General features: G+C 46.6%; 1 protein-coding gene across 1 annotated transcript in view; it reads right to left on the reverse strand.

Moving 5' to 3' along the window:
- The window catches only part of LOC142583243 (uncharacterized), a 146543-nt gene that overhangs the window by 31404 nt on the left and 101558 nt on the right, over nucleotides 1–13581 (reverse strand). Inside the window, exons 5-6 of the mRNA XM_075693631.1 lie at nucleotides 11808–11914; nucleotides 348–622 (exon numbers count right to left, since the gene is read on the reverse strand). Coding sequence (XP_075549746.1) covers nucleotides 348–622; nucleotides 11808–11914 — 382 coding nt within the window. The remainder of the gene's footprint in view (nucleotides 1–347; nucleotides 623–11807; nucleotides 11915–13581) is intronic.

The following is a 13581-nucleotide window of genomic DNA, read 5'->3' on the forward strand; positions in this document are numbered from 1 at the left end:
GACAAACAACAATGTTCACTCCTGCGTCTAAGACAGTCAGTAATCGTCAGTAATCAGGCAGCCAGAAGCCGCAGGGGCGGTCTTGCGGGCTCCCTGCTGCAACTATGGGCAAACGCGTGAAATTTTTACCACTATACCGTCGATCCAGTGGCGTAGTAGGTCGTCTGGCACCCGGGGCCCATAGGTCTTCTGTCACCCCCCCCCCCCCGGGTGTAGCCGGCGGAAAGGGTGTCTTCAGACGTATATGACACCCCCCCCCCCCTCCACAGGCCCCTTGCACCCGGGGCCCACGGCCCCCCGGCCCCCCCTGTTGCTACGCCACTGCGTCGATCCCCTGTGCCACGTACCTTCGCTTAGGCGTCCCCATCCCGTGACGGTGGCGTTCCGGCCAATCAGGTCGTCGGACTCGTTGTCGGGCGGCAGGCAGATGGGCGCGATGTGAGGCATGAACTCGAAGGGCTCGTCCACCTTGACCAGCGCAAGGTCGTTCTCGTAGGTGAAGAAGTTGTACTTGGGGTGCACCACTTTCTTCTTAGCGCTGCGCTCCGCGTACGGGTAGGGCTCGAGCACGCTCGAGAAGTCGTACTCGCCCACCCGGATGCGGATCTGGCTCAGCAGCAGGCTGCGAGAGACACGAGGCGGTGTGTTCTAGTTCCCGGCAATGTCGCCAGCAGCCTATACGGGTCGTTAACACGGGCACATTGTCACAATGTCGACCAGTTGATTGTATACTATATGGCAGGTTTGCACGAGAAGATGGTTGTATCCAGACATATTCAATGTTTCATTTGTGCATATAATCAACCAACCTGTAAGCGCCCCGTAAACTGAAAATAATATCGTCTGTAGGCAGTCAACGCCTGCTAGTGCTCGCAAGAAAAAAAAAAAAGAAAAGAAACAGCGGACTCCAAACGAAACCTGAAGAAACCGGGAAAAAGAGCTCCCTTTATTAGGAATTCCATTTATCGAGAGATAGAGCTCGAGGGTACGCAATATGTTTTTGTGTAAGGGAGAACTACTTTATTACCGATAGCAGATAAATAGGCGTAGCCCATCTGATTGCATGGCTTGTTCTTACAGAGTTTCTACATGCACGTAGCCACCGATTAGAGCTAGCAGCAGAAATCATAACTCCAAAAAGAAAAAAAAAAGCCTCATTAGAAAAAAAAAAAGAAAATGAGCACCCGTTTTAGTGAAGCAACCACTTTCGAAGTCATCGATAGCTTTGATCTTCATCACAGGCGTGAGCACATTATGCTGGCGTTTCTGTGCCGCCATCGGAAACGCTAAGGAAACTCACAGCTCACCGACGTTGCCAACGCGATAAAACCACAGCTATAGCCACGACCACGGTAAATACATACTAACCACGGCACTGGCAAACGTTACCTTGGCCAGAATGGGAGAACGGGCGAGAAAACCGAAAGGAAAAGGCGGAATTAGTGGTGCATAACGCAATGCCACTGAGACTGGCCACTCAGTTTCGTTGTCGGCAATATATTTAGCTCCGTTTACCGTGAGTCGGAAAAAATATAGTTCCGTTTAACGCACTTCTCTCTTTCTCTCTCTCTCTCTCTCTCTTGCGTTGCCGTAGTGCGACGTCAACCAACAACATGGCTGTTCCGTTTAAGCACATGTTCTGTTGAGGCTATTTTGTTTACTGAGATTCTACTCTAATAAGCATATCGTGTCTGCGTAAAAGTTATATGATTTTGGGTGGGTGACGTAGGAGAAAGAGAGAGAGAAAGAAGTTATGTGAAGTTTAGCTAGACTTTGCCCAGTTGGCTACCGTACAAGTAGGAAGGGTTGAGGGGAGTGAAAAATAGAGACAAAGGCGATGCGAGAGTTTAGACTGATGACGTGTGCAAGGCGAATAGGCGGGTCCCTATTGGCGGGCGATGAAATCCGTTATCTGTAGGTTTTATAATAGCGCTCACGTGACCATTTATGGGCTGATGTGGCATGAGGATGAAGCCAGTCTTTCAGGACCTTTTAACGAGCATGATGTGACTCAATTTCTCTGTATTATCCAGAGCACTTTTGAATTTGAGGACGGAGCTGAGGCCCTCTAAATAGGAAAGCTGTGTTATGCATGCATAGACTATGAAGGAGTAGCCTCTGAGTATTTATGCAAATTTCTCTTTCACCATAAAATAAATGCGACAAAAATTTAAAGCAGCTGTTACTTACTCCGTTTACTTTGAGATTTTTAGCATATAGTCTCATAAACGCGTTAACCACAATACAAATGCTGACGTCCGGCGTTCTATACGCACCAAGATGTGTAAGGTCAACGCGAGCAACGTTGTAGGATGCGACAACAGCTGCGAATTAATGAGGCCAGCTCCAGTTTTTCCAAGGACGCCTTAAAGTAGCAGTATATAGCCGAGGTGTTTCTGCATCTGTATCAATAGAATGTGGGATATCGGCGCAGTTATTGCTCTCTATACGCTGAAGTCAGGGCGACGAAAGTCTGACTTCGTTGCTCGGCGATTGCAGGTCGAAGAGATAAGAATGGAGGTTGCACGTTAGCTAGAAATTTGTCAGAACGCTGCGCCTAAATAGCACTAATAAAACGCGGAGCTGCCTTACGTGCCCTAACGGAATGAAATTAGAGCTTTTCCATATATGTAGACACGCAAAAAAGAAATGCGCACTTATCAGCAGCAGGTTTAACAACAGCGGATAACTATGCTAGGGCTAATGCACCGTGCTAAGGCGATAACTCCTATGTAATTATTGGGCCTCTTTAGAGCAACAGAAATCTCAGCAAGTTGGCAGGAACTCACGGTACGCGAATGCGAAGGTTTCAGAAGAAACAAGAGTGAATCTCTGCCATGTAAAGAAAAAAGAACCCACGGGCATTCAGATATCAGTCAAGATACGAAAGAGTATGGTTAATTTAGCGAGCTTCATGTGTCTGAACTTTTTTTTTGTTTCTTTTTCTACTATTTAAAAATATCTTTCTGTCTTCCCTTACCCCTTCTTCACTGCAGGGTAGCAAACTGGATATCAATGTTCCGGTTAACCTCCCGCCCTTTCTCATCTCATTTATCTCTCTCTCTTTCTCTCTCTCTCTCTCTCTCTTAAAAGCGTGGTTCGCCTCTGTAATGTATTTTACGGTGAAGATAGGAATGTACATAAGAAATGTCGGAAACACAATAACAACACTATTAAGTATTAAGTCTCACATTTTTGGAAGCCAAAACAAAATCACACAATAATATTGAAGATATAATGACACTTCGCCACAAAGAGTTCAACAATGAAAATGAAGTACCTATTGTGCAATCTGCACAGAATATTGTATGATGTACAAGCTTGTAGCTCGTTCTTTGGCTGTTGAGTACTTTCCGACATATATTAAACTATGTCTAAGGCAAGCGTACAAAACCAGGGCACCAGAAGAGCAAGAAGTAAGTGATTTGCAAGCCTGCTTCTGTAATTAACGTTTAGGAAAATAAAAAAAGACAGATGAAGAAGTAACTGCTAGAAAAAACTTAGAAAAGGAAATGTTATAGTGATCTGCAGTATTATTGCGTTAGCGAGTCGCAAGTCTTTCCGAAAGCCACTGCGTTAGTGAACATTATGGTATTTAGGATTCAGTTATCCGTTTTATGACTTCCGCATCCGAAATGTGCCGCTGCGCATTTCAACAATATCTTTGTGTGATTACGAGCAAGAAGCACATTCACGTGCTCGCGGCTAACTTCACACGTACGCAGGCTTGCCGAATTTTCGCAGTCCGTGGCCTTCTTCCTTGTGTTTGCTTCCGTTATTTTCAAGCACTTCACTTCTAGCCCTAACTCTCATCAGAAATTGTCGCAACTAATAATAATAATAATAATAATAATAATAATAATAATAATAATAATAATAATAATAATAATAATAATAATGAACAGAGGTCAAGGACAGCCTGAAAACAATTTGCAGGGATAATTTCTCATTACTACTGTCCGTCACTAACGTCATCGATGGCTTCTCTGAGCGGCTCGGTCAAGCCGCGGCTGAGATTTGAAACCACGAACTCATGTTCGATATTACAACGCCACATAAACTGAGCTTTTGTGACCGGTCAAATGTAGATTGCTTCCTCAAGTGTCAAACAACATGGATGTTGCCTACCGACGGCACGGAAAACAAGTTAATGCAAACCAGCGCGGCTTTCATTTACTGTTAGTAAACAATGCCAGCTACACATAAAAAAAAAGTGAAAATGTGAAGATTATGTAATAGAGGCTGCCGCGTTTAGCGGGTACCAGCCATGGTTTTGTACAGCGGGAAGGAGCCAAAAGCCGCTTTGTGCGGTTTGGACACCGCCTAATAAAAATGCCGTGAGAAAAGTTTTTTTTTTGCGATATACATGTGAGTATTTTATTTTTGTAGTCCTAAACGCTATATTTACTACTATCTGCTTGAAACATTTGATCGCTGTAGTTCCTCCTGCATTTATTTCCAACTCAAGGCCCTGGCCTTTGTTGGCCGTGTACTGCAATACCATTTATTTGTAACCTATACGATGCACAGGCTTAGTTTCGGTAAAGTTGGTCAAGGACGCAATTATGAAAGGAAACTGTTGACGCACGCTGCTCAAGATATATAGCTCAGCAGATTGCAATGTGGAGCGAATGCCTCTTTTATTACTCTTGTTCACTAATATCTATCACAGGCCACCTGTAAACCTTAAGCTAGAGACACAGTCGTTCTCTTTTTCCCGAACTGTCATTAATATTAATGAAAACGGAATGCCTAAATGTTTTTAGTACAGCAATTCGCACATGACAATGAGATAGAATTCAGTCACCCCGTCGCTTCGTGCTAGTAGGCGCTGATTTGAATCGAAGTGGCTTGCATCAGTACCCTGATCATGTAATGTTAAAGGGACCCTGAAACGCTTTTGACGATTTTCTACAAACGTACTGAGTCGTTAGAGTAGGTCCTTCTGATCATTAATTGACACATCTAAGTGCCCCGCGTAAAGCGTGTAATTTATTATAAGGTTTTAAAAATGCACATCGCTGCCGATCGCAGCACACTGCTCGGCGGAATTTTAAGCCGCCCCTACCCATATGACCGAAATCACCCATACGACGTCAGTGGGGCGAGCTATCCGATTGGCTGACAAGGGCGCGTGATCGATAATTTTTCCAACTTTATGGTAAACAAATTATCTTCGTAATAGTTGGAATGTTAGTTAATTTGTTTTTACGAGGAGAAAGTAACATAAAGAGAATGCACAAGAATAATTTTTCAGTACACTTAAGCACTTCCGGCACACAGCAAGTGTCGTCTGCTTGTGTTACAACGTACTCCATTTTGACGAGAGCTCCGCGGTCAGAGTAGGTCTCAGTCTTTTCGCGAGCACTATGATTCGACTTTGTTGCCTTGTGGACTGCAAACGTAGCGACTGGCAATATGTCAAGCTGCGACATCGTGTCCCTCTGCAAGGCAGCGTACGAGCGAACTGGCTGCTGCGCATCGGACTGCCGCTACCCGATCGGCGCCAGGATTTGCGCGTTTGTGGCCGTCACTTTACACCGGAAGATTACTAACGCAATAGCGTTTCGCGAGTCCGTTAAGGCAAACGCAAGCGCAAGGGGACAGAGTCTGGCCGCTTAACTGTGCCGTAACGGGATGAGCCATGAGATGAGCAGAAGGGCAAATGTGAATGGTCTGCACGGTGCAGCCACCTGGTGGCACAAAGCTCAACCATACACAGTAGCAGCAACGAAATGTATTCTTTGCTGCTGGTGTGTATTTTTCGCAGGAGTGTAATCATCAACACGTTGTTTTTATAAATGTTTAAAATGTTTTACACTTGGTTAGAGCAATATTAGCGCTTTGTTTGGCTGGTTAAAGGGACACTAAAGGTTACCAGAAACTCAAGTTAAAGTGGTCGAGCAATGTTCTAGAACGTCTAAGGCGTCAATATAATCGCGAACATAGCTTTAGTAACCGAGAAATTGAGGTAAATGCATGACACGATTTGAGACCCCCCAGCGACATTCCGGTACTAGCCCGATGACGAAAGGACTCCTCATAATTTGTGTTACTAATACTCAACTACTCGTATTAAAAATATCATTTCATTCGATTATAAGACGGAAAAAAATGTTACTTGTCTACGTCTATTCGATTCTAAGAAAAAATAACATTTTGACGTTACCCTTCAGTAATATGGGTGTTCGAAAGGTTTCGTTTTCGCTCGACTCTGCGCCGCGCACGCTTTGGAGTTTCAGTAGTTTCGTTATCGCGTCGTGCTGTGAGGGTTCTGCTGGCTCGCGAAACTTTCATTTGGAACAAGCAGCGAGAATGCCACGTCCATGTGATGTCGTGGGAAGCCCTCGTTGCTTTCCCGCTCCGGAGAGCCGGTGTCGAGGCCGCCGTCGTAGTACGCAACGACGCCGGCAGTGCGAGCCCTCAGCAGCAGGTCGCGCTCATCGGTGCTCAAATCGCTGAAGTTGAGCCCACCATCGCGAGCCAATCTGTCGGTGTCAGGGTCCATTGCGACGAGTGTCGAAGTTAGCGTCATAGAATGAAGTACCAGCTTATGGGCGTCTTGCGCTGGAGTTTGAGGTATAGTAGCGGCGCCTGGTGGCGGTGCGGGAAACATCTGGGTCGTGCCAGCTTGGGTCGTATTGAGCCCTGGCTGTGGCGAAGCACGTTTCTAGGCCGAGTTTTGCGTCGATTCGCACATTTTTATGCCCTGTTGCGAGTGCGAAAAGGCTCGTCGCTTCTCATAGACCACGCTGACCACGCTGCGAGCTCGCCGCAGCTTATAGTTTAACGAAAACGGACTCTCCGTGTGCCGTGAGACGTAATGTGGGACGTAATTCGTTTCTCCTTCCGCTAGCCACCATACTCCCGCTTTCGCTCTGCTGTCGGCTCTGTCTTGGCTCTGTTTCGGGCCGCGCATTCGCGTTTTGCGCAGAAAAGCCGTAGCGCCGTCTGCGGACGCCGTTCTACTCACCGATGGCGCAACGTCACTATGAGACCATGATGTCAGTACTCCTCGATCGGAGGGCGGGAGATTTGAACTGCGCTAGAGGTACGTGGACGCTTCAGAACGCATTTTCTCTTAAAATAAGTCTCTCCTTGGCACAAAACAAGCGTTTCGAGGTTTCTGTGATGGTATTTCAACAGTCCACGTTTACTTAATAGTAACCTTTAGTGTCCCTTTAAGCGCTGCGCCAACAAGTGTATGGACCGTGCAGACCGATCAGGCCGCTCATGTACGTCTACGCTAAAGTTCCTTCATAAGCTTGAGTTTATGCCTCCAGTCATTTGCCGAAATGACCAGCTTGCCTGTGGTTACCGGAATACAAAACACGTTCGGCGCTACGACAGAATGCTCGCAACGCACGCTGCTTCGATAGCTCTCGCTTGGGGTCGATGGCCAAGCGGCTAGCGGAGAGGTCTCGCGCGGGCGGGGGCGGGCTCCAAAACAACCGGAAGTGGATGATGTGACGTCGCATCGTGACGCTGAACCAGTGAAGGCGGAGCTTAGCCCCGCTCGCTCGGCGAACGAGTTGAGGAGGAAAAGCATGGCTAGGAAGGAGGGTAACTTCTAATCGCTTGTAGCTCCATTAATACGTAACGCTTCACTTAAATTGTGGTGCGAATGTTCTACTTAAGCTGTACCCTACGCGTCTACAAAATTTGTCCGAACCGTTTCAGGGGCCCTTTAAAGGGACACTAAAGTGAAAAATGATTTCTTCTGCATCAGTAAATTACCGTTCTACAACACGAAAAACACCACTCTTACAACGATACGACGTTGCCAGAAAAAGCGCAAAAACAAAATACAGGTGACGACGCCTAATTATGTTCCCGCACCTGGGGGCTGTGAGGTCTTGGATTTAGATGGCATCTTCTATGGCCTACTATATATAGCGGTACAGATTGACTACATTGTGTTCTAAAGGAACCAAATATTAAACATGACGAGTTTCCGGAACCTTTATTCAGCCAACGCGGCCCAAATGCGATAACATACTTTGGAATCCCTGACGTCACGCTGACGTACTGGCGCTGGGGTTTCGCGCGAAATTCAAATACTGATACTTGGACCTTCATTTCTAATAATCAAACTATTTTTTTGAAATGACTGCCTGCAGGGTTCTCAAACAATGCTTCATTAGTCTAAACTGATTTATTGTTTCGCTTTAGTGTCCCTTTAATGTAAGAGTGGCGCTTGTTCAGGGCCGAGAATCTTCTCAAGGGAACCACGCTTTCAGTTACAGCACCTCTGCTACGGCAAATTATCCAATATGCTAAACTGCAGCAGCTCAATTCAACAAAGTGTTGTTCTATGATAAGCCCTAAATATAAGTTTTGAAGACAAGATCTGCTTTTGCGACTTCATATCTTTTGAGGGTTTGTGGGATCTGGGTCTCTGACTCCCACTTTCCGACCACTTTCTTCAAAATCAGGGGATAGCGCACGTAGCACAACGAAAAATGGCGTCAAAATGAAGCTTAAGACGAAACAGATGCATCAAGTTAGCCTAGAGCTACGTGTGGAGCAGTACATTAATGCGTAATCGCGCATTAAATCCGAAACTAAACCCATGTAGGTGCGGTCGTTCAAACGGTGCATGCTTAAAGCGGGATCCGGAAGTGTGGTCTTACTCGGCGAAAAATAAGGGCCGACACTGAAGGTAGTGCAGTCTAAGCAACAAAACACATGGTGTACTAATGCGCACATGAAGACTTTGTTTTTTCTTAGATGTTAACCTGTGTTGACTCGCTTTCATTCTTCTTTGATTTATTCCGCACGCGTGTGCGTTTGCGCTTGTGTGTGCATGTTTGTGGGGGTGGGTGTGTGTGCGTGTGTACGTGTGTTCCTCTCTCGCCGCCTGCGCGGCTCTTCCGCGAGATGCGCCACGCCTTCTCGAGCGCTTCTTTGCATGGCTTCCGGAGAGTTCGGGGAAGACGACTTCCACGAGTCGACGCACCCACGATACACTTCAAAAGCATGCGCACGCAGCTCGCGTGATATATGCGTTCTTCATTTCTTGATCATTGCTTACTTTCTCCCCTGCTTCGCCGCAAGGGCTTGAGCAAGTGAGTTTTATTTTACTGGCAGCATTCAGCTCGTCTTGCAAATCATTGCCGCTTCTTGAATGGTGCCGCTATCTGGCGGCGGCCGAGAGAACTCCGCTGGAGGCGTAATGAAAGAAGGTAAACCGGTTCGCATGGCACCCGTCACGTTCGGCCTTGTCGGTAGCACCGCTTAGTGGCCGTAAGGTGCACGCGGTGGGGCTGCTATCGGCGTCCGAACGAGACGGAAGCTCGTGGGAGCGCGATTCAAATCTGCTCGTCCGACGCGTTGGTGTCAACCAACGCGGCGCGACTAGTGGGGAGAAAAACGCGAGCCGTCGAAGCGGATACTGCGATAATGCGTAATGGATGTAATCCATGCCCCTCCTGCGGCAGGTCGTTGGTCTCCGCGGCGACTGCGGGACGCGGGATGGTGCGCGAAATGACGTCACTGGCAAACCAGATGTCGAGCTTCTGTCTTGCCCTCCGACTTCGGAGACCTTTAATTTATCGCGCGCGCGTAGTTTTGTACCGCGAAAAAAAATAATCATAAGAAGAGCGGGTGCAAAGTGTGCGTGAGAAAACCGCAAGATGGCCTCCGTATCCCTTGCGGTGCCACTTTATCATAGTGCGATGCAGTTCACTACTGCACGGAGCTGTCCAGAGGCCCAGGACTGCGCATGCCGGGGCAAGGTACTGAACACGCACGCGGTGAGTCAGACGACCCCATCACTACAGTGGATCGAGCACTACGCTGTGCTAACACTCCCTAATTTCGATAGTTTCACGTCGGGCATACACGCTCGCGATAAAAGACAGTGTCTTTCACTGTGGCGTAATGAAACCAACTTTCTTGCAGGTTTCTTTCTTTATGCCTTTCTCCTCGTCGGCTTTGGTAGGAAACTGTCCATGGGAGATAACACAAAGCTTCCTCATCACCTGAATCAATAAAGATAGAGGCCCATTACTCAGTCATTACTCTTTGCTAGGCTAGTTGGTTCATGGATATAACGGCATGTTAGGACGCACATTCTATCCAGGCCTTAAGTCACGTTCTGTTGCCTCTTAAGACACTGTTATAGACATTACAGGAGCGGTAAATTACAAATAATTAAACTAATAAGAATATTTACTCTAGGGTACATTCTCCGAAAGACCAGCTGAAAGCGGCCAGTCCCCCTGGAGTGGTCATTAAGTGGGGAACAGACGACACCAGCACCCCTTACGTCTCCTCGGCTCAAGACATCTGCCGCAAACTATTCATTAGTATATTACGGTCGGTTTACAACTGCACTGAATGTGCCTCCACACTTCTGGAGGGAACATTAACCGACACTTCTTCGACACTTTGGAATATAAATATGGAGAAGCCAGTGCCAGTCTCTGGTTATTGGCTGAATGACATGATCAAGGACCAGCTGAAGTCCGGCAATATATAGGTACTTCACACCGTGAGCAATTACTGAGTAAAAAAAAAAAGAAGTAAGCTGTCTCATATTGTTTCTTGTCATTCAAATGATGCCTACAACTTTGAGCGATCGAATCGAAGAGGCGGAATTCTACTGTCTGCCACAGGCGATTTAATTCTACAAACATGTTCAAAAACAGTGAAAAATAAACAGACTGCCTATAATCATTATGTAGAGGCAACCCCTAACTTTCATCACAGGATGACACAAGATATATTTTTTCACGGGATCAATCGTGGTTTCGTGGTGCCTTATCATCTTTGATTGCGTCCTTACGTGCATTAGGCTGCAAAATGGTGCACCAAGACTCTCTATCATTGTGTTCACGCCTTTATTTTTCCAAATCGCTTCGCGAATTAAAAACGCGTCGAAAGGAGAACGAACCGGGTGCAGCGGCTGTGTCTCTTGAGTAGCGGAGTGTTTTGGTAATGCATGAGTACAGTGACGTAAACTCATAGCCATGCTGTACCTAGCAATTTTTCCGTCATGTGTTTCAGCTGCTTGTCACGCTGTCTGCAGCCAAGTGCAGGATTGCATTAATTCGACAGGTCTCAAATTCTATCCTCGGTTCGTCAAGGCTGCAGTTAAAATGTGTGTTTTTACATTTCATCGCTAGTGGCCCAAGATAATCGTCGCCTAATTTTTCTCCGTTCCCCTCACTATCACGTGTAAATTGCGCATCGGTTTTTGGAAAGATAGCGCTTGCTTTCTTCTCTTCCGCGGTGCAAGTTTTCCTTCCTAATTCCTAAGTGGCGGACAGTGGCCATAGGAGCAGATGTAACGTAGAAGACACTTCAAAACACCTCCTGTGTGATTGCCTGCCATACGGAGAAGACCGGCTTGCCCAATGGAAAGCTTTAGAGCACCTAAAGACATTTTACGGAAGCGAAGATTCTGGGACAGTGGCCACGTACTTCTACAAATGTTGAATGCCACAAATACACTGCCGCGTTTTTTTTATAGAGGCACCCACCTATATGACCACTTGTGATTAACCTCCAGCCTTTCGGTTATGACTTCCCTGTTTGTTTCTCTTGAAATATTATCAGGATAAAGCCATCATAAGGTGAAATATATTGTATGGATGGCGCTGCAAATTGATATATATTTTTCCGGCTGTCGATTTTTGTGGGGCAAAGAAGGTGACAGTGGAAGGTTGCGCAAGGTCAAGGCCTGTGCTTGAACATCTCGTTCACGCGTTGCTCGTGGCTGTATGAAAATTCGTCACATCCCATTATGGAACGTTGTAATATACATCCGTTCACATAAGAGAGGGTAAGAAGGGTCACTGTACTCATCCACGCAATGCCCAGCCGTGGCGATCCAGTATTTGTTCAGGATGGCGCCTCCACAGCGATGAGTGCTTGAAAATCCAAAGAAAGACGTCCTTCGTACGGAAACCTGTAGTCAGAGAAAAGAAATAACAAGGAAAACTGTTTTTTTTATTCTATTAAACTGACGACCACTGTTCTTAAGATTGCGATCAAGGTTGTGCTCAGGCGTGAGCTATATAATGACCATGAACAGCGCTGACTAGGCAGTGAGACTGTGATATCACTGTAGCTCGCCTAAGTAGCGCATTACACATGTTAACGTACTATGATGACCATCGGTTGACGGCGGTTTTCTCACCTGTACGTTTACGACACATCTGTGCTCCTGATCGGTTTAAGAGAAAAATTGACCCTTCATCCCGGCCCTGCGAAAGTTGATGTCCAGCGAAGCTGTTGCAAAACCAGGGGGGGGGGGAGGGTATTCTGTAAGAGTCCACCTAGTGGACTGTCCATTTCGGCCGCTGCTGATTGGATGTAGCTGCACGAGTGAGGAGGAGACGAGCGGCCCCAGCCAATCAGCAGCAGCCGAAATGGACAGTCCACTAAGTGGACCCCTACAGGATACCTCCCCAGCACTACAACTGCTTAGGGGGGTATGCAAGGTTTAATTGATGGCTCAGATGTTTCTTTTGAGCTTGTTCTTTGTTGGAACTCATGCTGTTCTTTTTGTTGTATGACTGATTCCAATGAATGTACGCACTTTTCGCTTCACTTTTCTGAGTACTTGTAGCCTCGGCCTTACGGGAGGGAGGAGGAGGGGGGGGGGCGTTAGGAGCCATTGCATTTTTCCTTGCTTTCCTTGATGAGCCATTGCTGATGATGATAATTTTTGCTCACGGATGGACATGCACGAACAATGCCAACCACCGAGAAGCTAACAGCTTCGCCGTAAAACGCCTTCCCGAGTAACATTATAAGCGGCAAAACTTAGATAGCGAATCAACAGCCACGCACTGCGGTGGGCTTAGCGGCTATGGTATTGCATCGGTAAGAACGAGGTCACGAGATCTCAAATCCTGGTCACGGAAGCAACATTTGGAAGGGGTCGAAATGCAAAAATGTCCGTGTCCCGTGCATTGGAGGCGCGATAAAGAACCCCAGGTGGTGAAAATTATTCCGGAGTTCCCCACTATGACGTGCCTCATAATCAGATGGTTTTGGCACGTAACACCACTGAACTTTTAGGGCATACGCCCACGCTACATCAGAGCCTGTGTATGTCTTTATCATTCAAGTTCGTGTGAACTGTGTGTTTTTTTTTTCAAGTATGCCGCTTTATCAAATGGGGGTTACCAACTAACCCATCAGTACCTGTTAAGCAATGTTATTTATAAAATCTCCGGTCCGGCATAGAAACGTGTTAATCGAAATTGCACACGTATGGCTTTCTAGTTAGGCGGCGAACCAGCCTTAGTTTACGGTTACGCAGGCGTGTCACCTTACCGAAAATGCCAAATAGGCTACCCATCATACGCGTTTCTAAAATGGTAAATAGAGGCAAGGCGCTTTACGATACGAAAGGTGTTGCTGTAGATAGTTACCTCAAACGCAGATATTCAGTGAAAGCGTGCGTTGTTTGACACTTCATTTCCATTTTATCAGTGACTGCTAATGTTCACAGGCCTGCTTATGTCGTACTTTCTGAAATTAAGTAATAACCTTACGTAAGCACCAATGTTATCAAAGCTCTCTTGATTCAAACAGCCATTTCTGGGGCATGGTTACGTATGCGAC

This window comes from Dermacentor variabilis, chromosome 5 (assembly GCF_050947875.1).
Source record: "Dermacentor variabilis isolate Ectoservices chromosome 5, ASM5094787v1, whole genome shotgun sequence".
In the NCBI taxonomy this organism is placed as follows: domain Eukaryota; kingdom Metazoa; phylum Arthropoda; class Arachnida; order Ixodida; family Ixodidae; genus Dermacentor; species Dermacentor variabilis.